Source organism: Zootoca vivipara, chromosome 13 (assembly GCF_963506605.1).
Source record: "Zootoca vivipara chromosome 13, rZooViv1.1, whole genome shotgun sequence".
Lineage (NCBI taxonomy): Eukaryota > Metazoa > Chordata > Lepidosauria > Squamata > Lacertidae > Zootoca > Zootoca vivipara.
This window is the reverse complement of record NC_083288.1, coordinates 26,628,007-26,654,622: the sequence shown is the minus strand read 5'-3', so window position 1 is coordinate 26,654,622 and position 26,616 is coordinate 26,628,007. Positions and strand designations below refer to the sequence as shown.

The window sequence follows — 26,616 nt, the reverse complement described above, 5'->3', positions numbered from 1 at the left end:
AGAAATATAGTAGAGATTGGGGTGGTTAGTGCAGGAGTCACACCCTTCTTGCAGCAACTAACAGATGTTTGGTAGCACTGTTCCACTTTCATACACGTGGGCCTTTGTAAATTCTTACCACATCCTTAAACTAAAAAATGTTCCTGTGAAGATGGTACTTACAGAATTCCTGTTTTTGCTTTCATTCACTTTAAGCTGAGTTCTCATCATCTGGACAAGACACTCATCCCCTTTATAGCACTATAGGCATGGCAAGACCTTTTTTTCACCCTTGGATAACTCTCCAGGAATCATGGGGCAGTAATTAGCATAACACACAAAAAAGCGGCTTGCCTCCTCACCAGGCTGCTGGGCTAGGCAGAAAGGTACCCACCTCAGCACCATGGCTACTACCATTTTATTATATTCTGGGGGAAAGCCTGTATTTGAATATGTTAGTTTCAAAAAACAAATTTTAAAAATGGCGATTTAAAAGTTTAGTCACATTCTTAAAGCCATTGCTTGCTTTTATTCCTTGATAATTTCAATCGATAACTCTGCATCCTCGCTAATCTCTAATAATAGCACTCATCCAACTGTTATTTCCAAAAGAAGAGATTTAGCACACAGTTTTCTTAACTTTTTAATTTTTTTAATCTTTTTTTTTATAAGCACACATTTGTGCTTTGGCCAACAGAATCAAGACATTAAACAAAGATCAGCTTCTCTGAAGAAAAGCGTTTCTATATAACAAGGACATTACACAGCTTGAAGCAGGAAAAGAAATATTTACAAAATACAAGGTGGTTTTTTTTCTGGATTTTTCCTTTATAACGCTAAGAGGGTTATTCAGAATTTTCAACCTTATAAATAGAAAAGCACTTAATGCAGAGGGATATGGTAGCATTGGGTTTTTCCTCTTCTTAAAAAGAAATTAACTAGAACAGAACAAAAAACATTAGGTAATGTTGAAAATTGTGAAAAAACCCCAACCATTAAGCAGTTTAGCTACTATTTCGTTACGATTACAAAATGAGAAAAAATGTATTTTTTTCCTTTTTTGGTGATGTGATTAATACAGAAGACAGGCGCAATGCTAACAACAGGACAGGGACCAACAGCCACACCGCTAGGGGTCAGAAAAACATTACAGATGGATCGGTGTGCAGAATCTGGGAGCCACTGGGGATGTGATGTGAACGGCCTCTTTAAATTAAAAAACAAAACAAAATGATTTTTAAAATTTCCAAAACTGTTGAGCTTGTCAATAGCCAGCCCAAGAAGTTATGAGAAAGAGGAAAGAAAACTTGACGGAGAAGTTTACTTTTAAACTAAGGGGTGTGTTGGAAGTGGAGTTAAGCAGTAGTGGTGAAAAACAAAGTCCTTATCTTTCTCCAGAAAAAAAGTTGAAAACAATTTAGATACTCAAACATAGCTTAAAATATAAGATGTAATCTCAAGCAATGCATAGACCATATATTTCTATATAGGGTGGGGAAAAACAATGAATTTTACGACACTTGCTAAAATATGGCTTGTGAATCTGGGGTGGCAAGTTCCTGAATCCTGCTGACATTCCTCTCAGTATTTTAAGGCTTAACATTACTGTATTGCAACTGAGCAGCAGAAGAAATACAACCTACTGCAACTAATGAGCAAAGTGCAAAATAAAAAAGGGAATACTGAAGTGTTAATAACTTAACAGCACATAAAGAGGATGGGAGAATGACAACCCCCCCCCCAACCAACATTTTCTAGATGGGCTGACAGCCTTTTCCCTGCTCCTAACTTGCTACTTTGGGAGGGATTAAGCAGCACAGTATGAGCTGAATAAAACTGATTAAAATAAAATAAAATCACATCCAGGGTACTGATAGGAAATTGCCTTTTAAAATGGAGAGATGATCTGAAAAGCAGCAACAAACAGCAGAATGGATTAATAAATGTAACACAAGGTGAAGGAACTGGAGGGGAAGAGCTTCTTCTTCTTCTAGCCCACAAGGTGGGAAGCCATCTCTTTTGGGTGCAGCTTCAGGGAGAGAGTGCATTGCAAGTGCATTCTAGTGCCACTGCGGCCCAAGAGCAGAAACAGATAGTGAGGGAAGTTGTACTCAGAAGACGTCACTTTTCACCACTAATTTCACTCCACTAAAATCTTGGGGGAGGGGCACAGTGATGGTGGTAAGGTGAGGAGAACAGACACCGAACAGAAGAAAAAGAAAAAAGGAGAAAGAAAGAAAAGCCTTTCACCAGAGAACCAATTCCAGGGGTCACTTGGCCAGCTTCACCCTCGTTTGTGGAGTGTACACCTAAAGCATGGGAAAGGGGAGACAAGTTTGCTCTCCTCATTAGACCACACAGCACTGGATAAAAGGTGTGCGTGACAAGGAAACATGGAAAGAAAGAAAAATAAAACAGTTTCTAAACTCCTTAAATTCACTAAAAACTGTGAAAATTCCCGGCAGGATGTTTGAATATCAAACGCAGATTTCAGAAGCTTTAATGCCAAGAGTTAGTTTGGTGGATTGCTTTTTGCTCTCATCTTCCTGTCCATCTCTTATCTGTGGGTCGGCCGCTGAACTGTGGCCACGGCCCCTGGATTCCGGCTCTTGAGGCAAGCAAGGGTGGGCGAGGTGGGTGCTCCGTCTGTTTCCCGGGAAGGCTTGCTGCCAGAGGTGCGCCGTGTGGACCGTGAGGCCCGGTCGTGCGGATCCAACTGGTCCTCGCACTCTGTCTTGGGGTTGTAGGACAGTGGGAAGTGGCGTCGTTCCCAGGGCTGTACAGTCTGAAAAGCAAATGAAGGCTGGTCAGGGCGGTTTCAACATCGAGCTGCATGGCATCTGCACACCCTTTAGAATACATCAAACCATTATCTCTGTAGTTAAGTCCCAGACACACAGTTCACTACAGAAATCTGTACAGCAATATTAATTGAGGTGTTTCTCGAGAAACATGTTGCCCGGTTGGGAAATGAACAGGAGTTGTTAGTACCAACCCTGAATTGGGGCCTTTAGAGTCCTTGCCTTGTCCAAATTTTTCTTGGAAATCTCCAGGAGGTACCCCCCAACTTCCCTGGGCAATGTATACATTCTATTCCCATACACAAATCTTCCCAACATTTAACCTAAATCCTCCATCCCTGAATCTTCAAGCACTGACATCCACCTGTCCTTCTTCCAAGAAACGTGCAACAACATCCTTGCAACCTTCTCAAAGGATGTGAGTTAAGTGTCTTGACTGAGGCACCCCTCGCCAACACCTGGAACCAGACCACTTCCTTATGCATCTTTCCTAAATAGTTTTTATCTAGCAGGAGATCTGTATTCCACACTGCTGTGCTCCACTCCACCAGGCTTCAGTTACGCCCACTATATCTCAGATGCTCTTGTCCACAACTAAGCACTCCTATCTCCTCCTGGCCCATCTTGGTTCAGAAGTGTCTGGTAGACCCTTCTGGTGCCCTGAAGATGTTGTTCTACCATTATTCACCATTGGCCATATTAGCTGGGACTGAGAGCTGTTGTCCGAAACATGTGGTAACCCTGGCTGGGGAAGGTTGTTCCATCATCACCATAAACAAGGGATAGAAGCTGTGGCCCTCCAGAGATTGGCCAAGCTGGCTGATGAGAAAGAGAGTTAATTCTAACCCCAGAAGGCCCCTGGCATAACCTCACCTGTGTACACTGACAGATTGATAGCAGTTCTACTGAGAAATTGTGTCCAGTGCTTTTGTTAAGACAATTTTTGCACACTGGGGAAGGGGGGGGCTGCTTTCTGTCCAGAAAATAAAACCCCACTCTAACTACGGGTGCCCTGGAAACCCATTATTGGAGGGGGGAGGAGAGATTGCCTTCTTCACAGTAAACATTACTTCTCTGTCAACACAACTCATAAATATTACCACCTAGAATGCTAAGCAAAGCCGCAAAGAAACCCACCTGTTCATCAAGGCCAGATTCCGGTGTGGAACATCGTGTGTCCTCACTGGACAGATGCCGCATGGAGTCCCGGGACAGAGGGGTGTGGGGACCAGAGAACATGTCTGGGCTGATGGGGCTGCGTGGCGAGTAGGTGTGGGAGACATCAGAATGTGCGTAGCAGTTGCCAACATCGGGTGATGCTGGTTGTGGGGTCGAGGGGTTCCCCAGCTGCGGCGTTGTCCGTCCATCTGTGGATCTGTAAGACCTGGAATGACGACAAGGCATTTATTTTTCCCTCCTCTGCTTTAAAAAAGGAAGGTGCCAGCATCACATGTTGAAAGCCACGCTCCCAATGGCTTACATCCAAAAGGCTACCAGAACCCACCAATAGACTAGTGTGCCCTCCCACCTCACTCAATCCAGATTAGTTTCAAGGAGAGCATAGCTGCAGTGCTGGGAAAGGGCCAGGCAAGCAGGTAGATGGCGACAAGCCAATAATAATAATAATAATAATAATAATAATAATAATAATAATAATAATAATAATAATAATTCCGAGAAGGCCCTCTGTCTGGTTCCCTGTAACCAAGTCTGACACGCCCTTCCTCAACTGCTGCCACCTCTCTGTCCTCATATCCTGACATATCGCTGCCTTTACCCTCAGGTCTCCAGCTCCCTCAAAGGGCTCTACCCTTTCTCCCCTGCTGTCCCATCGGAACAGCCTTCAAATCCCTCCTACGACCTGCCGCCTCTGGCACAATTCCTTCGTCTTCAGATTCTCCTCCAGCAGCGAGGCACCTCCAGTCGGGGAGTCTAATTGAGGCCCTTTGGCCTGCTAGGCTGTTTGTGCCAAGCCACACAGATCTGTCAGTCATCCGGTGTCAGGTACAGGGACAGGTTTGGTGCTGCGGCTTCAAACGCACCACCAAATGCAAGCCGCGACGGAACAATCCCTTGGGAGACGCAGGTTAAATTCGGCACTGTTTGAATTTGGTACTTTTTGCTGCTGTGCTGCTTCCAAAAGCAGTGCAACAGAAATGCACCAAATCCAAAAGCAAAAGCTCCCGATTCTTCCTTTGCAGCTGTGGCTTAAATTCAAGTTGTGGCTGTACAAGGATCCGGAGCTAAGCAAATTCCCAATTCAAACAGTCTTGCCTGCCTGGAGCAAGAGTCCCACAGAAGATTGATGCCTTCCAGCTCTGGCGAGATCCATTTCCTCACCCCTGCCCTACTGTGCCAAAACCCAAGCAAATGTAACTGAAATGAAACACCTGCCCCCCCCCCAGTCTAGTCTGCCTCCCTCATCCTTCTACTGTATTCCTTGTGTTGAAGTCTACATTGTAACCTCCTGCACACTTCTACAGTGGTACCTCGACTTACGAATGACTCGACAACTGAATTTTTTGACTTATGAGTGTGGCAAATGGTCGCACACTTACGAACTTCTCAACATCCAAAAGGAAACCGCAGTGGTTTTAGATAGGGTTCTTTCGACTTACGAATTTTTAGGTGGGGTTGCTTCGACTTACGAATTTTTCCGTTTCCAATGCATTCCTATGGGAAATCGCGTTTCCAATGGCACTTTTCAATTTGCACATTTTTCAACCTACGAAGGTGCCTTCGGAACGGATTAAATTCGTAAGTCAAGGCACCACTGTACTTTGTTAAATGCCACAAGCCATGCACGCCTTTAAAAGTGCAAAACTCGCAGAACTGTTGTGCTGCCAATCCCAGGCAAATAATGTCAGTTGCCAGTGCCTGTTAATAACTTGGCTTCCATGTTCTAGTCCAGGCAAGAGGAGGTTGTGGCCTTCCAAATACTGTTGGATCCAAACTCCCATCAGCCCCAGTCAGGATGGTCCATTAAATGGTCTGGGATGATGGGAGCTGGAGTCTTAAAAACCTCTAAAGGGCTGCAGGTTCCTCAACCAGGCTCTGAACGAACCACAGTTCCTGAAGGCAGCCCTTCTTTTTAGCCTCAGACCATTGGTACCTTATATCTTCTTCCCACAAGCAAATACCAGAACATTGCCACACTCAAGACAGACACTGCCAGTGCGGCAATACCGAGGAACACTGAAAGTAAGTTGCCTACACCAAGGCATTTGGGCTTATAGAATCACAGAACTGCAGAGTTGGAAGGGAGGGTCATCTAGAGTCCAACCCCCTAAAGAGCTAAACTCTGCAAGTTCACAATGAATAAAATAAGCCATTCACTCAAAACCTTACAGGGCGATTACTGGAACCAAGTTATGTAGAGGGGTAGTTCAGATTTAACTTCCAAGCTGTGGTTTGTAATTAGGTGCCCAGGCCTGGGGCTCAAGGCACTCTGTCCTTCCTTCTGGGTGTGGCAGTTCCCTTTCTCATTTCCTGATTTGAGACAAACTATAGGTTTGTTTTGTTCAAATGGGAAAACTATAGTTAAACATTCTCCTGCAAACAAGGACTGGTTATTATCAGGATCAAACCCTGGTTTCCAAATCAAGTTGCTGTTCAAATGGAATGGTAAACAATGGTTAGTGTCCAATCAGGGTAGGAGTGACCTACACACAACCCAGAGGTTGCACTCACAACTGGGCCACCTAAGATTGTTTCAGCCCCTGCCCTGTTTCCTTCCTGTCTGCTGGCTAGCAATGTGGGTCTTGCCTTTGACCTGTCAAGCTCTAAAAGGCTTTTGAGTAGTGCTGGCATTCCCCTTTACTGGAGGCTGGCCAACTCTGAGCATCTGCTGGAACCCAGAGTCACAGAATTGAAGAGTTGGAAGGGACCCTGAGGGTCGCCTTGTCCAACCCCTCGCAATGGAGGATTCTCAGCTAAAGCATCCATGACAGATGGTCATCCAGCCTCTGCTCAGAAACCCCCAAGGAAGGAGAATCCACCAGCTTCCAAGGCAGTCTGCTCCACTGTCGGAACAGCTCTTACTTTCAGAAAGTTCTTCCTGGTGTTTCGATCTCAGATCCTAGGCTGCAGAGAAGGAGAATACAAGCTTGCTCCATCCTCCCCATGACAGCCTTTTAGATATTTGTAGGTATTTATAGGCACTGTGGTGCTGAAACAGCAGCTGGCCTTACCTGCTGCCCCGCCGCTGAGGCGGCATAGTTGTGCTCCAAAGCCACCTTGCCCGTTCCGACTCCTCACACTTGGCGTGGAGAGTGGCAAAGGCTGAGTCAGACAGATCCTCTATCTGGAAGAGAAATGATGCGAGGTTAGCACTGAGATAGTCTCCAAAGCTTCTCTGGTTTGAATGAAGGAGGCTGTACAAAACACCACCTGGCACACCATAAAGATGGTCCAGGCACAGCAGCTGTTCTCTGCTCTTCCACCTTTAATTTTCTATCCATGAGCAGCTGGAAGGGACAGTTCAGACAATCCCACTAGTTTCTGTGAGCACACATTTGAGGCAACGGAAGTTGGGTGAGGGCTCATTTGTTCCAATTCAAAACTCACTTTGCCCATGCAACAAACCCCACAGTTTGATCAGGGAATAGTCATACCCAGCAAGACCCAATTTTAGGTGGTGATGAGCTATGCTGCAGCAGAAAGACCCTCCTCCAGTTCTGAAAATTGATTTAGGTCTCACAGATGTGCTTTTTATCCGTATCCTGGCAGTGAGAGGTCTTCTTGCAAAGAACACCAGTATTTTTACCTGGGACGGTACTTATGTAGGGGCAAGGAGCACAGTAAGTCTTAATTTATTTAATTTGGAATGAAAGAGTGAATGAATGATGCCCCCATCTGCTCAGTTATTCCACATACCAAACCCAAACTTCAGAAAGCTGCTGCTTTTCAACTGTCAGACAACATTTGGAAATGAAAAAAAATTTCATCCAAAGAAGGTCATATTCCATATATGAAATGTCTTTACAACGTACGTCCTTGTTTGCTTATGTTGCAGGGAACAAGGAACTGAAAGAAGCCTGCAGCTGGAGTCCAGAACATTTAAAATGTTTTGGGCTCCAATATTTCTCTGCGCCTGGAGGCTCTCCCCTTCTCTGGTATTTGGTGCCTTCCCATTTTTCTCCTTTTAAATATTGTATTGTGTTAATTCATTTGGATTGTTGGTTTTTATTTTGGCAAAGAGCAGAATGGAGTGGCGAAATCGGAGAATAAATGAGGGGGCAATTTTATTTTATTTTTGCCGTAGACAAAAGGTCTGTCCTCACTGCATGAATATTCTCAAACACTTCTTCATGAGGAAGAGAAATCTGGCCTTGGGCTTTATCTTGTTCCTTCCCTATAACAGGAGGTAAGATTTCCCCTCATCTTCTCCAGGAATCGGACTGTACATGCAAGGAACTCAGAAGACAAGAGGCAGAGTTCCTAAAGTAACTGACAACCACAAAATGCCATCACACAGGCCTCACATGAGTAGACCTAGAACCAGGCATAGCCTGAAGAATGTTCAGTTTCTTAGGCTGATGTTAAATATGCACCACCTGGGGGCAAAATCCCGCATGTGGGTAACTTTCCAACCATAAAACGATCACGCCATCTGCCAAACAGCGTGTCATTGCTTTAAGTAGCGAATGCCTAAGTTGAAGGCTAAGAGAGTTGTGCTGCCTGTTCAATTCCTTCCAGACTCTACAAAGGCATATTAAATAAATTACACTGTAGGTTTTGTAACTACATAAAAAGCCACTTCAAGGAAGGCGGTTGAAGATTAAGGCAAGGCTGCTTTCTCCTTGCAAGGAGGAATTGTTCGCCATCCTGCCAGTATTAACTGCATACAACATTGTTTTCATTCTGCTGCAGTTCATCTTCCGTAATAGTTACTTGTCTCGCTCTCTCTGCTGTGGTGAAATTTATGTAGTTTATTACATACGTTACACTGTCATTATGTTATTCCACCCGTTCATTTCAGTGCAAAGAACACAAGGCAAACCAGGGGGATGGGGGAAGAAAGTGTAATCAATTACATATCATTTGCAGAATGACAGGAGGAACAGTAAAATCTGATTATATCTGCTGGATTGATTTCGTGGGAACATTTTAGGAAGGCTGCTTAATGAAAACCACCTACCAGCCCAATGATGATACATCAATGGTAAAGGTAAAGGGAGAGGGTGGACCACACTAAACCACTGAGCCTTTTGGGCTTGCCGATCAGAAGGTTGGCAGTTCGAATACGCACAATGGGGTGAGCTCCTGCTGCTCTGTCCCAGCTCTTGCCAACCTAGCAGTTCAAAAGCACACCAGTGCAAGTAGATAAATAGGTACCACCGTGGCAGGAAGGGAAACAGCGTTTCCGTGCGCTCTGGCTTCCGCCACGGTGTTCTGTTGCTCCAAAAGTGGTTTAGTCATGCTGGCCACATGACCCAGAAAGCTGTCTGTGGACAAATGCCAGCTCCCTCAGCCTGAAGCGAGATGAGCCCCACATGCCATAGTCGCCTCTGACTGGACTTAACTGTCCAGCGATCCTTTACCTTTACCATAACATCAATGGGAATTTTCACATGAAACCATTATTCACCGTAAAACAAATGGCTGGCTATCCAAATTACGAGGGATATTGGGAGTCCCACGCTCTTCTCCGGAGGGGAGAAGTGTTTAGACTTCACCAACAGTGGAGCACAAGAACTTTAGTCTTTTGCCTTTCACTTCCCGGTTAGATTCCAGGAGAAACATTATTGCTTCTGAGTCTCTATATGCTTTCTGCATCCCATCCATCATCACCATCATATGCAGGGACGAGGAGGGGGCAAGGTCTGGCCCTGAAATGATGTCTCAGGCTTCAGGGTTTAAGGGAAGATTGCAGGTGAGTCCTTGTGAGAAGGCTTGGTCACCACTTGCTTGGATTTTGACCTTGGCCAGGAGGCTGTGTTCTGCGTTCTCCAGCATCTCACCAGATCCCAAAGAACTGCTGTGAGACTCCATTTGTGTACACTGCTTAGCAATTGCTTTTAGAATTGTGTGTTCTATTAAAGCGAACAAATATGCAACCGTTACCACTGGAGTCAGCAGGCTTTAGGAGGAAAAAGGGAAAGGAAGCTACCTCCATGATTGGGCCTTTACCTAGTACTTTCGCCGAAAAAGCATCAGCCACCACAGAGGAAGTACAACTCTGCTTTACGTTTAAATCAACGGAGCGAATGTCTAAGGCAGGTGCTCCCCCTTGCAGTGGATATTCTAAATCGAGAGACACACTGGCACTGAGCCGCCCAAGAGAGATCTGACTTAGGAGGGGGGCTGTATGCATCATGTGCTGGCTTTATGACAGAAAGTCACCCACAGGACAGATTTTGCCATGCGCCTTTGGGGGAAACTGCTTAGACGGAGTGCTGCCCTGGGCATGGAAGCTCCAGAAGGGCCTATTTATTTTATTATTTTATTTGGGTTAATCTATAACCCGTCCTTCATTAAAACCAATCCTAGAGTGGAATACAACAGGAAAATATGTAACACATAATGAAATATTTGGGGGAAGAGAGAGAGAATCAACTGCACAGAGGCCAACGAGGAGAAGCATTTGGATTACCTCTTCGTTGTCTTCATCGGGGTTCACCTTCAGGCCACCGATATCCACCACACGCCAGCTGCAACACAGGTCAGCAGAGAAGTCAGTCAACCAGTCAACCAATGGGTGGCCATCCTCAATACTCTGGGCACTTTGCACAGCCGGGCAAGAAACGGGGCTCTCTCTTTTTTTGGACCACCGTCAACGTCCCCCCCTTCCTCACGATGGGGAAAACCTAACTTTTGCACACCAGTGTCCTTGTGGGTCTAGGGCCTTCCCCTCCTGTGATCTGGAGGAGATCAGGGGGGAAACGGCGTCTCTGGGCATACCTCGGTGTGAGGATTTCTTTGTACTGCAGTTTCTCTACGCGGGTCGTTGCAGCCACAGACATAGGGATGACAATGTTGTTAATATCAAAAGAGCTTTCGCCTCTCCTTCTCCGCGGCTGCTGCTGCTGCAAAACACAAAAAGAAAAATGCTCAGGGAAGGAGGAGGAGGAGGAAGCAGTTCCAAGAGCAGGGAGCTGCATGAAGCAAGTAAGGCGATGCCCCCTTTTTGGTGTTAACTCTGCCTAGTGATTGCGCAAGGCCACGTGGCTGCCCAAAGAGATGGGAGTCTGGTCCCTCACCCAAAAAACATTCCAGGGTGGTTTGTTTTGTGCCACCAGCCTTCAAACCAAGCCCCAGAAGCCATCTCCCTGCCAGCTCATTCTATGGAGGTAGTTTGGGCATCTTCTCATTTGCTTATTAAGTATACCTTCATCCAGGGAATTTGGGCTGCTGCCTTTAGATACCCACACCCTCAAGTCTTCTCCACAATGGGGAATTATGTTGCCACTTGTGCATTTCTCTCTCCCCAACTCAAATTCAGGCAAGCATGCCTGTGAATCTGTTTTACCCAACTGCTAGGATCCTAGGATCAATTGGTTTAAATATTTGGGGTGGGGTGGGGGGGGTGAGAGGTCATTAAGAGTCAGCAACCACCGGAAAGCTCAGAGCTCCTGATTCATGCCTTTTCTCACCCCAGTGTATGTCACCCTGTGAGACAATATCACAGCTGCCATCACCGCCAGCCCAAGAAATTCAAAGCCACAAAATGACCCACGAGGAAGGCCATTGGGTTGGAATACATTGGAATTCCTTGCATGTGCAGAAAGCATTAACAGCCCTGCAGCTGACCGACGAAGGCAGCAGAGTGGCGCCTTACTACACCTGGAAGAAAGAGCATGTAGCAGAAGGAAGGTGGGTGGAGGAGGGAGTAGATGCTTTGCACCATCTCTCAAGCAAAGAGAAGGATTTCTCAAGCATAGGAAGGATTACCTGGGCCTACTGTTGCGAGTGTTAACACAGAGAGAATTATTACACCCTTTCCAATCTCTAGAATTCTACACAGGACATTACCAAGTTCTGGGGGTATTTGAGAATAAATTCTGCCTGCAGGAGGCATGGGGAATCTTTGGCTCTCCAACTCCCAATGCCAAGACTATCAGTCATATTGGCTGCCTGAAGCGAAAGACGAAGAACATCTGAACTGGTTCCCCATCTATGACTCTCCTTGAGAGATAGGGATAATTGATTTGGGGGAGGCCAAAGAGGCTCCCCTCTGAACTTTCTGATTAGGTACCTGCCAGGCACAGGGCCACGCCCATTTTAGTCTTTCTGAACAACTAAAGCGCAGAGATGCAACCAAGCCTGCACACCGTGCACTTCTAAAATTAAAAAAAAAAAAATGCCTACCCTCCTTCAAGCACAACTCGCCCTCTCCTTGAATCCCAACATTTGTGAATGTTCTCAGACACGTCTTCCTGAATATCCATAGCAACAAAGGGCTTTTTAGGTATTCAGCACATCTCACCCTCACCAGCTTTATGCATTATCTTAGCAGCACATGCCTTGCACACCTGGGGGTGCCGCTTCTTCCCAGAGACGCCACTGCGAGCTTCAAAAAACATTTTCTGTGCACAAATGTGTGCTTTTTTAAAAAAAAAACCAAGAAAAATATATCTTTTTTGCAGCAAAGGCATATAGGGGAGGCATTCCTGGCAGCTTCCCCATAGCTCCCACTCTTCCCTAGCTTTATTCCTAAACAGCTTTCCAAAGTACTGTCATGGCTTCCTATGTGTGCCGCCTTTCCACTTCACCTTTTTTCAGGGGCATTGATCAGGGTTCCAAGACCCCACCACCACCCCACGCACAGAATTTCAAGACCTGTTCTATTGTTGCTGGGTTATTTTATCCTCTTCACTTAAGAATCTACATCTCCCCCCCCCCCCCCCGTCCCTAAAGACACGGTGCAGATCGCAGTCTGTTCGGGTCTTATCTCAGAATCGCAACAATCCAAGGAGTGCTTATCTTGCCCAAAAGTCATCTAGAAAAAGCGCCATGGCTATACCAGGAACCCAGAACCCAAGTCTTTGTAGATTTTTTTTTTTAAAAAAAGTTAATGTTTGTACCCAAGCCCTCAGGACGGAACAGATTATAGACAAGCAAAACCAAACAAAAACAAATCTTGACAGAAGCTGCCGCAATTTACCATTGTCTCAATGTTCTCCTTCCCACCCTCAGTGTGAAAAAAGGTGGATGAAACCTGAATACAAACATCTACTGTTGTTAAAACTACACTTTAATCACAAGATGATTGAGGCGAGGTGATTAGTTGGGAGGGGTGCTGCTGCATAATCTAGGGTGTTTAACTGGCCTCATTATAGCCCTGTATTGTAGGAGAATAGGATTGTTACACACAGAGAAATCCTGGCACTGATTGGCTTAGGCCAAAGTCACTGGATATACATCAGTGGGCCCCTCTGTTATTTAGGCACCTGAAAGGTCCAATGAAGTATGAAGTAGTAAGAGCCAATCAGGGAGGAGGTACAAACTTCTCAATGGGTTCAGTAGCCTCCCTTGTGTATCTCTTTTTAACCCCCTCTCCCCCTTGTGCTTTTTTTAAAAAGGGGTGGTATAAAATCCCTGTGGGACGCGGGTGGCGCTGTGCCACCCAACTAGCATGATCATGTGGCAGCATGTGAAATGGAAGACCCTGCTCTTCTTACTGAATGAGTTAGAATGAACTAATTTATTTAATACCCCTGGCTTATTTAGATTTTTACATCTTGGCCTTCCTTGAGGGCCTTGTTTTCAGTATTGATTTTTGTTTTAAAAAAACCATTTTTTTAACAGTTCAACAGATACTGAGGTTTACTTGCATGAAGTTATTGGATCAACTTTCCACTTTCCTGTGCAGCTGCCTCAAGGCACAAGGACCTCCCTCATGGATGGAGCTAGCAACGGCACATTCAAAAACCCTTTGAAAAGGGGGCGCCCTCCCCTCATTTGTGAGCCAAGCGTGCCTTTGCTCTCTTTAGCCCAAGCCTCACCAGTCTTAGAACCTTGCCAAAGTGCCTTCCATCGTCAGCTGCAAACTCAACACCATTTCTTGAACACAGCCTACGCCTATTCTGTCACACTTATCAACTTCACTCCAGAAACTGGTGCCTGAGCAACCAGACTGACATGGCCCAACAGCTGGAAGCTCCTTTGGACCAGGGACCTCTCCTCTCACACTAGGCACAGGCAGACTCGGCCCTCCAGATGTTGTGGGACTACAACTCCCATCATCCCTGACCACTGGTCCTGTTAGCTAGGGGTGTTGGGAGTTGTAGTCCCAAAACATCTGGAGGGCTGAGTTTGCCTATGCCTGTCTTGCATTGCATAGTGAAGGGGCAAGTATCATGATGACAAGGCTTGCTTTAATGCACTATGTTTGGGGGACGACGACGACGACTCCTGGGAGGTACTTACAGATGCACTGGAGGCTCCCAGCGAGCTCGTGCTGGCAGAAGGGATGGAGTTTTCCGAGGAGGTGGACAGCTGCCGCACAATGGGGCTGTGGGCCACGGAGGCCATGTTGCTGGAGAGGTAGCTCGGGCCTCCGATATCTGCATGGTGCTTCAATACTGTGTGGGAAGGAAGCACAAAGAGAGGAGGAGGAGAATCAAACAGTGCCTATTATAATCACCATCATTGCAAAGCTTTGCAGCAACCTGTAATCAAGCAATCCGTACCAAAAGGAACCAGAGAGCACACGAGATAGAGAGAGAAGAACCTCATTGGGCAGGACCTACTTCCCTGAAGGAGGAAGTTTTAATGACTTCCTCCTTTTTTATAAAAAAAAAGTGCACAAGAAGAAAGACTGCAGCATCTGACACTACGTGCCCCCTTTAATTCCCCAGAAGCAGCAAGCACCCTTTTCCGAAGCTGGAGGGGAGGACGAGAACAGGAATGCGTAACCCAAGCTCTCCCCGGAAAGACCTGGCTGTGGCCAGCCTACCTTCGCTTCTCTCGGAGGAGCTGTCCCGCAATCGCTTTCTCTCATGAACTGGAGTCAGGATAAGCGAGCGCTCTGGCGCTCTCTCGGCCTTGGGGGCAGCCCTTAGATCGCCTAAGGGCTGCCTGTGTGCCTTGTCTGGCTCGGTTTTGTGATGCGAGCAAGCTGAGGAGTGGAACAGAAAGAGAGCCATGAAAACGCCCTGCTTTCACCTCTCTCTCCTGGCCCGCAGGGCGCAGCCGACACACACACACAAAAAAGAGGTGGGCGGGTGCCCTGCTGCACAGCTCCAGACAAGACCCCAGGAGCTCACACCAAGCATTGCAGCTGGAAGAAAACAGGGGGCGCTCTTTGCAGAAATTCCCCCCAAGCCAACAGCTGAGTGACGACCCACACAGGTCTATTCTTTCCCCATGATGCAGCCTAGTTCGTCTCGTGGGCACAGTGCGAACGCAGCTGCACTGCTCATAGCTGCCTGTCTCAACCCGTTCAAGGGAAGGGAGAGAGGCAGGGCGCTTTTCAGCCAGTGTGTTCGGTGTGGATGCAGTGTTGGAGGAGCAGGAGGGTGGGTGGGCAAACGGGAAGGTGAGCATCCAGTCAAAGAAAATGATATTTGCAAGCCTAGCTACACAGCGCAGACCAATGTCCTTAGACACGCAATGGCTTTGAAAGGCCCAGCAGCTTCCATTCTTGAGAGCTCATTTGTGGCCCACATTTTTGGAACAGCCTACCACAGAGGCGGGAAAACTTAGAGGCCCTCCCATTTGTCGCGGGGCTCCAGGACCCGCCACCCCCAGCCAGCATGGCTTATGGGCCGGGGTGATGGGAGTCGGGAGTCCAGCATGATTCGGACTCCATCCCCGGGTCTACCAGGTGTATTATTCAGTGGGCCTGAAATCAAGAAACAGGGCTGGCAAATCAAGAACAGGGCTGCGCAAGCATCCTCCTTGATTTTAAGAAATGACCTACCTTTTCAACTGAATCACCTATACACAATCCTCAGGCAGGATCACCCAAACAAAAAGGGTGGAAGGGATATGCACACACTCTGTCCTGGTACATTTAGGGGCATCCAGCCGCGACTTAATCATCATTGTGGCGTATGAAAGAACAAGGGTGTGTGTAAGCATGTGCAAAGCGACTTTCCCATTGACCAACCATGACCAGCATACCCAGACTCTGGCACATATGTGGGGTTAGGGTGAAGGTTGTTCCAGGTCAGGCAGCTCAAAGACCTGCTCTGCTCCTATACTCTGTGGAGAGGGGGGGGGAGCTCATGGTAGAACATATGCTCTGTATGCTGAAGGTACCCAATGCTTCCTATTGCCATTTAAAAGGAGCAGAATGAAGGCCTCTGCTTGAAAGCTGTGGCAAGTTAGAATATGCAAAGGATCAGATCAGGAAGGAGGAACCTGCAGCATTCCAAGTGCACCTGGACTACAACTCCCATCACCCCTGACTGTTAGTCAAACAAGCTGGAGCTAATGGGAGCTGGGAATCCAACACCTGCAGGGCCACAAATTCCCCACTCTTAGTGCAAGTGGAATAACCATTTGGCTCAGAATGAAGAGAGGCCCTTGCATCTTTTGAGGTGTGCCATTTCTTTCCGATCACCTTCCACTGTGCCGTGGGGCTCTTCAAGAACTGTTGCGTTTTTAATCTCTTTGGCGCTTCATACCTTCTCAGCCACCCTGTCGTCTTCCTAGCAACCCACTGAGGTTAAACTCCCTGTTCCTTACTGAGGGCTAGGGGCTTCCACGAGGCCAGGCAAGGGAGCCCATAGCGGGAGATGGGACTAGAAATCAAATGGCAAAAGTTGAAAGCTTCTCTGTCCCACGGACTGCAACACTATGCTTTGTCGTCCCACTGCCTGATTGCTGACTGCACACCTGAAATAGTCTTTTAAAGTTGGTATTTAATATTTAAAATTTGTATTCTGAAGTCTCTTCTCTACAGCTGTACTGCATTGTAAAATGCTTTGTCAACCTTAAAAAACACACACACTAAGGCTACACAGCCAGCCATAAGTAAAGCTTATGTGAAACTGGACACATTGCTGGAGGCTGATTACTGAGAAAGACATAATTTTTTTCGGGGGGTGGGGGAGCCTGCCTGCTGATTGTTTAGGAAAGGGGAAAGTAGTTCGCACATGCTCAAAGACACTCCCTTGTTTTCTATTTCACATGTTCCAGGGCTGTCCATTAAAACCAGTTCCAAGGCCATGCGTGCAGCTCACTCTGCTGTGGGACACAAGCAGGAGCCATTTGGGTAGTTCTTGCCAACGCACATCAATCAACAAGAGGACACTTACTGGCTGCAGCTAAGAAGGTGTTAACCAGCTTGTGGCGGTCCTTGCGCACAGAGTCGGGTAAACTGGTGGGAGGCATGGAGGGCCGGTGCTTCAGCGCGAGCCTTTTGGGAGGCTTGATCTTCTCGCAGGGCTTGTTCTGCATCTCGGATTTCAACATGCTCTGGAAATGCAAGCTCATTGGTACATCTGCGGGAGAAAACAAGAGGGGAAGGCATTGCTACACGCTTGCACGTAACAAAAGGTATCCTTGTTGAATGTTGAAGAGATCACAAATCACAGTCATAGGTTAGGGAGCGACCCTGAGGATCATCTAGTCTAATCCCCTGCAAGGCAGGCATCTCAACACATGGTCCCTCATCCAATCTGAAACCATACCGGACCCTGCTTAGCTTTGCAAAAGTGCTAGCGATTTTTTATCGCGGAAGCATCATCGCATACATTTGGTGGCTCAAAGGAGGCCGTAAAAAGAACTAGCGGTGCCCATGGTTTCCAAAAAGTGGGGGGAACAGGTAACTTCATGCCATCTCAATCCTACCACCACTCCCTATAGAGATGACATTTGTGCCCAATCAAGATTAAGTGCGCTTGCAGAGTTCATGTGCAAAACCTATGCTGCTTCCAGCATACAGGGAGCCATGGGGAGTGCACATATGGAAAATGAGGGGGAAAGCAAGCTGGGTATGGGAAATAGGCCACTGGGGAATAAGGCAGTGTCTGTAGCAGCCAGCTCCCCCCCCCCTTCTCTGTTTGCAGACAACCAGTATTGCCCCTGTACTTCCCAAAAGCCAGAACTAAACATATATATGTATTTCAACAATCTGTACACCACACTTAATCACAGTCATCTCGAAGAGGCATAATGAAACTAAAACTAAAACTTCAGAATTCAATTAAAAAGGCCTGCTTGAAAAATAAAAAGGGCTGCTTCTGATGCAACCAGATGCAGAACTTCAGCTCACTCGAAAATCAAAACGTTGAAAGTAAAGTGGAAAGGTGACATTTCGGGGCACAAGTTGGGGTTCAAGAACAAGAAGGGGAGTTTGCAGTGCCTGCTGAGCTACCAACTTCTACCTCTTAGATGCTCACAAAGGGCTGGTCCATATTAGACACTGACGGTCCCTTTTATCTTCTGTATTATCTGCAAAAGGTATCTATCTGACGTGACCTGCAGCAGCCAGATTTATAACTGTGGCTTCACTCCAATGCTATGCCAACCGTACTGGCTACCTTTCGTTTTTTTCTGGGCCTAATTCAAGGTACCACCTCATAATCTTTACAGCCCGGCATCAGCCTTCACAAACTCAGTGCCCTTGAAATGTTTTGGCTCTTGAAGTGGGCTGTTGGATAAGGGATGCTGCACTGCTTTCATTTATGATTAAGTGTTTGTATATTTCATGTGATTCTATTGTTACTTGTTTTTTGTTGCTGTGCTTGTAAGTTCTGGGCAAGAAACAAATGACAAATATATTTGTATCTGTGTGTGTGTGTGTCTTCAAAACTTGCCCTACTTCTGGCTAGGAGACATGAGAGCATGCCTAAGGTAGTGGCTCTCAGAGCACAAGGAAGGCCTCTCTAGATTCAAACTCCTCTATGATTTCCATACCACAATCTGTTTCATCTGGTAAGGAGCCACAGGAGCGCTAAGCTGGACAATGAGATCACTCACCAGCTGATAGGGGCAATGATCTCAAACGCTTGAACATTCAGACATGTGGGCATCTTACAGTGCCGCTGAGTTATGCTCTATCCCTGCGTTGCTGCTGCTTCAATCTGCTTGCACCTTCCAGATGTTGACGGACTCCAACTCCCATCAGCCCCAGTCAGCATGGTCTAGAATGATGGGAGCTGTAGTCTGAAAACATCTGCTGGCCACCCGTGCCCCTAAGCGAGTAAGAATGACTGCTGCAAGCTGAATTTACTTATTTTAGAAGGAGTTGTGTCATAAGACAGTTTTTCAACCCCTCTAACCCGTGATGCAGGGAGCCTGATGGAGGACCCCTGTATATATCTGCATAGATACCATGAAATACAAAGAAAGGAAATTTCATGGAATCATAGAATTGTAGTGTTGGAAGGGACCCTGAGGGTCATCCAGTCCAACCCCCAGCGATGCAGGAATATGCAGCTGCCCCATTCAGGGATCAAACCTGCAACCTCGGTGTTATCAGCACCACGCTCTAACCAACTGAGCTATCCAGGCTTTCCAAGTAGCACACAGCCCCTCCTCAGGACCCAGCTGAAGGCTGAAGCAGAGGTTGCTAGTCTGGCACAGAGGTCAAGGGCAGAGGCTTAAGGGAGAAAGGCCAGGTGGGCAACGAGAGAGCAAGTGAAGAAAGGGTGTGAGTAGGAGATATTAATAGAAATAGGTGCCAGGATGAAAAGGGGGGCGGGGAGAGAAACCACACAGATCAAGTATATCCATAACAAGCTGGCAATTACGGCTGTGTGCTGAGAAACAAGGGGAGGGGGCAAGATGCAAGCTGTTGGATATACAGGTATCCAAGGGTTTTGCACTGCGGGTGTGCAAGGATTTTATGAATAGGTACAAGCAAGCGCATTGCTGATTAAGTCAAGTAATTCTCTCTGATCTGCCAAGCCCAGCTGAAAATGCAACCGTCTAAGTTTACTCTTCCTCAAGCTCCCTGCTGCACTGCCAGCCAGCATCTGAATGCGCCAAAACGGCATCGTGACCTGCCAACAGAGGGAGAGAAAGGGAGAACTGACAAGTTTCCCTCTATCTAGCCAAGTGCTTCTGAGCAGCAGCAGGTCTCCCGAGTGCCCGCAGAGGGCGCTCTCCTAGCAGTTTTCAAAGCCCTGATTAACACCCTCTTCTCACCAAGGTTGTTATGATGTTATTACGTCATCTGGAAATTTCCAGTCAGAAACCAATTCGTCCAGACGAGGGCAGAACCTCTGACGAACCGACTCATACGGTGGGGCGAGAGAGCCCAGCGGAGGGAAGAGGGAAACAAGACGTCTGCTCTTTGCCTAACTGTTCAAATGATACCTACGGCTGCTCCAGCAGAGCATGCATGCCATGGAAGCAAAGAAGCCATCAGCAAACTAGGTCAGGAATGCCCGGAAATCGGTGCCAAAGCAGCTCAGCACCGCGGGAGAGCCAAAATCACAAATGCCATTCCCCGGGCCTCTCCCATTTAAAAAAAAGGGGGGGTTCGTGCTCTGCAACCCAGGTGGGCTGCATGCCTATCTCTGCGGGCTCAAAAAGACACACACACACACACACACACACACACACACACACACACACCCCTGACCCACTACCACCCATGGCACATCACAGCTTCCACTTTCAAGGGATCACAATACCAGGCAGAGCCAGCCAACCTCGGCTGGATATACAAAATGAACACTGCTCTTGCAACCTTGGTAGAGTTTCCCAAATTAAGCTGGAGGGAGGGCGAATTGGGGGTAATCCCAATGCTGTCCTCTTTCCCCACTTTCCCTACTGACATTTTTAAACATGGTGCCCTTTTAACTGCACATGGCTTGCTTACCGTCTGGGAATGAAAGAACCGGGTGGATGCAGGAGTCCAGCTGAGAGAGGCGCTCCATCAAGGGGGCTTCGTACTGGATTTCCGGAGGCACCGAGCTCCGAGTGCCGCAGAGGGCGCACAGGGGGTTCACGTCGCAGCTGCACCACCCCATGCTGTTGCGATGGACCTGGGCACAAGATGGGGATGGGGGAAGACGGCCGTTTTTATTTCATTTGTTATGCTTATAATCCCACCTGCCCTCCAATTGATCCTCCCCCGTTTCATCCTTGTGAGGTAGGCCAGCCAGTCACTTCAAAGCCAAGCAGGGATTCGAACCCAGGTCTCTTGGGTCTTACGTTCTTAACCACTGCACCACACTGCCTATCAGGATATTTTCAGAAACAAGAAAGCCAAGCCCATCTCCTTGCACCTGCTCATTTCATGCTCAGCACCCATTATCCTTTAAGAGATGGCAGGGCCTAATCCAAACCCATCAATTCTGGTAAATTCATCAATTTCATCTCCAGGCACACTTTGGGCTTAGAAGGCTCTCAAACTTTAAGGCAGGGCACCCTGGACCGCTGCTCCTGCTTCTGTGAAGGACACTGAAGCCAGTTTAACCTGTCTAGTGAGTAATTCTAATTAAAGAACCATTGTTATGCAAGAGTATAGGAGGCTGTGTGAGAGGCTGAAACTCCAGACTACTTCACCACCACCAATCCTTAACTGGGGAGGGACGGTTGTTTCTCCTAAATCTCCATGACGACATCATGGACCCCTATTAGCAACTTTCAAAGGTTTAACCTTTTTATTTCTTGTGTTTGTTAACAGACTTTGCAAACACAGTACTTTCCCAAGGTAGCATAGACTATCTGATCAAATCAGTTTACAACATGAAACAAAGCCTTATTAAAATAGCAATACAAGAATGAAAGCAGAAAATAAGAAACTCCTGGTTTATATGCTCTTGCGGAAAACCACCTTCACTCATTTCCTAGCATCAGGGAGTGGATAAAGGCAGGCATGAAGCATGCAGTCTCTATCTGGAGAAACAGTCAAAATTAGAGGGGCCCCATTAAATCAGTATAGGCCAGGAAATATGGTTTCAATATAGCTCCTTGTCCCGCTTTGTCGTAATGAGCAAACATAGAAAGCAGCGCACGAACACGTGAGATCTGTTTAAAGTAGCAGTATTTGCAGAGTTCTTAAAATTCAAGGTGGGTTGCTTTTTTTAAAATAATCTGGATAAACTTGGTACTGAATTTTTTTTTTATTTTTAGACACAGCCAAAGGAGCTGAAAGCCCCTCCTTGCCCATTTGACCAGTCATCGGGCCAAGACAGCACAGGGCACTCTCTCCCTTCCCATCCACCCACACTCTGCACCTAAGAAGGAAAAGCAATGGATGAGGCGGCCTTAACAGAGTCTCACTGCCACCACCAAGTTTGACAACCTTTGCTTTATCTGCACACCACAGCAGCCCAGAGCACATACTTTACAGCGAGATGGGTAACAATATCAAAATGCAACATGGGCAAATTATCGCATGGATCCATCCTGCATTCTTTTTTGCTTCCTGCTGTTGTTCCTCTCCTCTGCCACCCCAAATCACCGAAACCAGATTCCTGCCGCCAAGTGAAAGACAAGAGGCGATACACCCATCTTCTTCCACACTGACCTTTTTGGAGAGTGGCACCAGGCTGCTGGGTCGAACAAGCCGCCTCTTCTTGCAGCTGAGGACAGGGCGAGTGCGGGCTGCTACACAGGTTCCATCGGCCGTCGAGGAAGCCACGTTTAGCCTCTGCTTTTTGCGCAACAACTCATCGGCGTCTGAGCTGTCTCCCTGAGCGTGCTCTGTCAAGCCTGGCTGTAGACTGCCCAAGAAGGGGGGAAAGCAGCATGTTAGGTGTCTCTACCGCTTAACCACAGCCCCACTATGAGGGAAATCCCTGTTGTTTTAAAACATAAAATCCCTGTTGTTTTAAAACAGAAAGCAAATCCAAGTAATGAGGAACTGAGACCCAGAATTTAATGTCCTAGGATAATATTCTGCTCTTGGCAAGCTAAGGTTCTCCAGCTCTGTTAGAAACGCAGGAAGAAGCCTTGTGCCAAGGCAGAGCACTGGGTCTCCTTAGCTCAACGTTGCCCACCTGCCTGGTGCCCGCCAGATGGTATTGGGACTACAACTCCCACCAGCCCCCATTAGCATGGCCACTAGTCAGGGGTTATGGGAATTGTAGTCCAAAAAAGCACCTGGCGAGCACCAGATTGATAAAGGCTGGCCTACCAGGGTATGTTGAATTTTTCAACTTTCAAATTCCCCAAATGAGGGGAATGCACAGAAAACTTTAAAAATGATTGCCAAGAACTGGCAGTTATATTTGTTGTTGCTGACGACAACATAGCATTTTGTTTTCCAAAATCAGTTAATGTGCTCGAGCAGAGACTTATGTTGTCCAATCACAAAAAATAAAAGCAGATTTGAATTCCTCATACCCAAAAAAAACGTATTTGAAGACACTTCACCGAATAAAATTTGCAAAAATTAAGTTTCACCCTCTAAAATGACACTCCCTACTGGCTTTCACTGACAGGCAGCAGATCTTCAGCCAAGAGTTATTCCGCAGCTTTACCTGGAGATGCTGGAGCCTTATCAATGTGGGTTTTGCATGCACTTAGCCACGACCCTTCCCTTTGCCTCTCCTCTCCCACCTGCCCTTCCTACCTTCAACTTCTTGCTCTTTCCTCTGCAGAAGTCCACACTTCTCTCGCGCACCCCTGCTGTGCTCCTCTTTCCTGCTATAGCTTTGCCCCTCCTTCAGTCAAAGCTGTGCCTGGGGCAGCACTGTCCTCTTTCACAACTTTCGATTCTCCCCAGTCCTCACACAGGACCCTTCTCTCCCCTCCCCCCCCCCCGCCCTCAACTCCCTTCCATGCCAATCTTCCTCTCTAAGACCTCAAGAAGACCCTGGCTCCATCTGGCCTGCATAGCATTTCTAAGAAAGGTACGAACCGGCACTGAACAAAAGCTATAAACGTGGGCTGTGTAATGTTTCTAGGAAAGGTATAGACTGGTGCTGGGAACAAATGCTCTAAACTGTTCTATTTGGACCATGCAACGTTTCTCGGAAAGGTATAAACCGGTGCTGAATAAGTGCTATTACACTTCAGGAAGATTTTGACTCACACACAAGCTGCAGTACATCAAGAGGCAATTCGTAACCGAGGATGCCCACTGAGGAGCATACATGTTAGAGCATACATATTATAATCTCAATTTCCCCCCCTCCCTTTGGGTGGGTGGGGATGCACTCTGCAAGAGCCTTACGCGTTAATAACTCCATTGACCGGTCTCGGCACTCCACAAGTTTTGGCAGGTAGGGACTCTGGGGTATTGCCAACGGATGAACAAAGGTTCTCTGACGAATGGGAGAGGCATGTGCCCTATGTGTAGAGAAGGAAAGAGGGGGGGAAATTGTGTCAAAAGTTGTACAATTCCCAAATAGCCAACATATCGTTTTTCTCCTGGTTCTCTTGACATGCCACGGCAGCGAAAATCACCCAGAGTTATTTGCCATTTAATTGTCTTTGCAACTTCTGCATTTCTGCCGCTAAAGAACACAGAACGTAACAGGCTGGAACATGGGCTGGCGACTTCAAAGCCCCACTGACTCAGGGATGCCCATGAAGAATTTCCTTCAACCTTTACAAATGCTCTTAAAAAGCGAAGGTTTTCTGTGGAACAAAAGGCAGCCAGGCGGGTTTGCCTGTTTCCAATGTCTAGCTTTCTATTATTCATCATGTGATCAGTCGCTTTCTTACGGAAGGTGCCTTGCACAGCTGAGGGCATCTTCCAACAGCAATCTCAGAAGGTATCAATGCACACATCCCATGACATATTGCAACACACCCTGCAATTTCCTTGGGGGCGGCGGAAATGTAACCCTCTTGAAGCTGATCCCGAGATTGCACATCTCAGCTTAGAAGTAAAAGTGTGTTACTCTTCCTTTTATTTTCACACATTTTAAAAGATTCTTATGTAGGTAACAAGCACAAAGAATTTAAACCAGAGCTAGGGAACTTCCCTCCTGCTGGAAATCATCTCTGACATTTGGCTAGGCTGATGAAATCAGGTCCAGCACCATATAGAGGACCACAGGTTTAAATAAGGGTCAATAAGTCAACTCTGTATAAAGCAGCTCCGTATCCCTTTATATAGCTGTATTGCAGGCAGCAGTCCTCCAATTACTGGTGTGTGTGTGTGTGTGTGTGTGTGTGTGTGTGTGTGTGTATCTATACACACATGCAGGGGGACCCTTAGTGAAATCCACCCTCCCAACTTCTAATTTTTAGCTGAAGCATGCCTCCCCCTTGGACTCCTAAAACAGCAGACTGTGGAGTTGGGGGTGGCCCCTATCACCCGGTAATGTGAACAAAAGTTGCTAGCCAGGGATAGCAGAGGCATTTCAAGGGCCGGCCCACGTTTCTCCAGAGTGGAGAGCAGCACTGTCTGATTAAGAAAACTGTATATTACACCCAGCTCCACTGCCAAATACAGTCTGCAGGCTGCCCTGCATTTGTACTTGGCATTCTGCATGTACTATTGTGCGAATGACAACCAGCATGTTAATGGCCTGTGATCAGAAGCACACAATTAGCAACACCCCTTTGCCAATCACTGCTGTCCACTCTAAGGAAAGAGGTAGACGATTACCATCCTGCAAACTGCCTGGGCAAATGCAGCTGAGAGGTCCTATCATAGCACCTGCCACCTTTTCCCAGGCTAGGAAATAAAAAGCCGCCTTGTACTGCAGCCAGAATGCGGGTATATAAAAAAAATACTTTCATCTGCTCTGATTAGCAGGGCCTCTTCGTGGCCTCAAGCAGAGGCCTCTCCCAGCTCCGCTACCCGAAATGCCAGGGAATGAACCTGGGGCTTGTATGCATGCCAAGCAAATGCTCTCCCCACTGGACTATGGGCCCTGCCACACACATCAGAGTGCTCCCCTTCCCCCCCACTCTACCCTTATGGTTTTTAATGACCTCGTTTTTGCAGGAAGGAGAAACAGAAATTCCAAAACAATAAAACAAACAAATAGAAATAGAAACAAATAGAAATTTGATTCTCATGCCTTGGAATTTTGAAAACTGCCTCTGGCCCTGTGATGCAGTAAAATGTAACGCTGAGCTCACAATCACACACAAATCCTGGGAAATGTGTGTGTCCAACTTCTTGTTGACACTGCGCAGCCACAAGTGGAAAGTATGAGTCACAGAAACACAGCCATTCACGCCCACTTGGAAATGGGTTATTATTCACTTGTTCAGAGCCATAATATTCCAGAAAAGAGGAAGCTTTAGGCGATGGGGTGGAGAACCTCTGGGCTGACAATCAAGTGCAGCCCTACAGGCCCTCAGGCCTTCTGCTTCCCAGCTGGTTCTGCTTTGCAGCATTCAATGAGTGGTTCCGCCTGACTGGAATGTGTCCTTAATGCTTCTTGATTAACTAGATCAGTGTTTCCCAAACCTGGGACTGCAGTGTTTTCCCAAACCTGGGACTGGTCCTGGCTAGCTAGGGATGATGGGAGTTGTAGTATTAAAAACAGCTGGAGACCCAAGTTTGGGAAACCCTGAACTAGATGGAGAATAGAGAGGGGTGCTTGGTTATCTGAGCAGAAACTAGCCTACTACTGTATGAAGGTAATATTTGCTGCTCTGCCCAGTTTTGCCTCTAGCATCACACGCCAGTGGCATGTGCGTCCCCCCCCCAGGTTGCTCAGAAGGGAATGTGCCCCCTGGACTGAAAAGGGTTCTTGATCCTTGCTTAAGGAAATGTGCCTATCCCTTTGAAAAGCTTGTTTCAGTCAACAATCTAACAGTAGGCAACGAAGGAAAAACAGAGACTGAACTCCCACAAAACATCAATGAAATTCTTAGGGCAGGTCTACCATCTGCACTGGGATGCGGGTGGTGCTGTGGGTTAAACCACAGACCCTAGGGTTTGCTGATCAGAGGGTTGGCAGTTCGAATCCCTGCGACGGGGTGAGCTCCCATTATTCGGTCCCAGCTCCTGCCAACCTAGCAGTTCGAAAGCACATCAAAGTGCAAGTAGATAAATAGGTACTGCTCCGGTGGG

At 47.1% G+C, this 26,616-nt stretch overlaps 1 protein-coding gene across 3 annotated transcripts in view; it reads right to left on the bottom strand.

Moving 5' to 3' along the window:
- Positions 1 to 32: 32 nt before the first annotated feature.
- KANSL1 (KAT8 regulatory NSL complex subunit 1) overlaps positions 33 to 26,616 on the bottom strand; it is a 148,938-nt gene continuing 122,354 nt past the window's right edge. For 2 of the 3 annotated variants that reach the window (XM_035135742.2, XM_035135741.2), the window contains exons 5-15: positions 23,809 to 23,924; positions 22,159 to 22,354; positions 20,503 to 20,668; positions 16,988 to 17,173; positions 14,680 to 14,841; positions 14,151 to 14,305; positions 10,683 to 10,807; positions 10,375 to 10,432; positions 6,971 to 7,083; positions 3,918 to 4,164; positions 33 to 2,764 (exon numbers count right to left, since the gene is read on the bottom strand). In XM_035135742.2, the coding sequence (XP_034991633.2) occupies positions 2,537 to 2,764; positions 3,918 to 4,164; positions 6,971 to 7,083; positions 10,375 to 10,432; positions 10,683 to 10,807; positions 14,151 to 14,305; positions 14,680 to 14,841; positions 16,988 to 17,173; positions 20,503 to 20,668; positions 22,159 to 22,354; positions 23,809 to 23,924 (1,752 nt within the window). In that variant the 3' untranslated portion in view covers positions 33 to 2,536. The remainder of the gene's footprint in view (positions 2,765 to 3,917; positions 4,165 to 6,970; positions 7,084 to 10,374; positions 10,433 to 10,682; positions 10,808 to 14,150; positions 14,306 to 14,679; positions 14,842 to 16,987; positions 17,174 to 20,502; positions 20,669 to 22,158; positions 22,355 to 23,808; positions 23,925 to 26,616) is intronic. The other variant, XM_035135745.2, reaches the window with a different exon arrangement.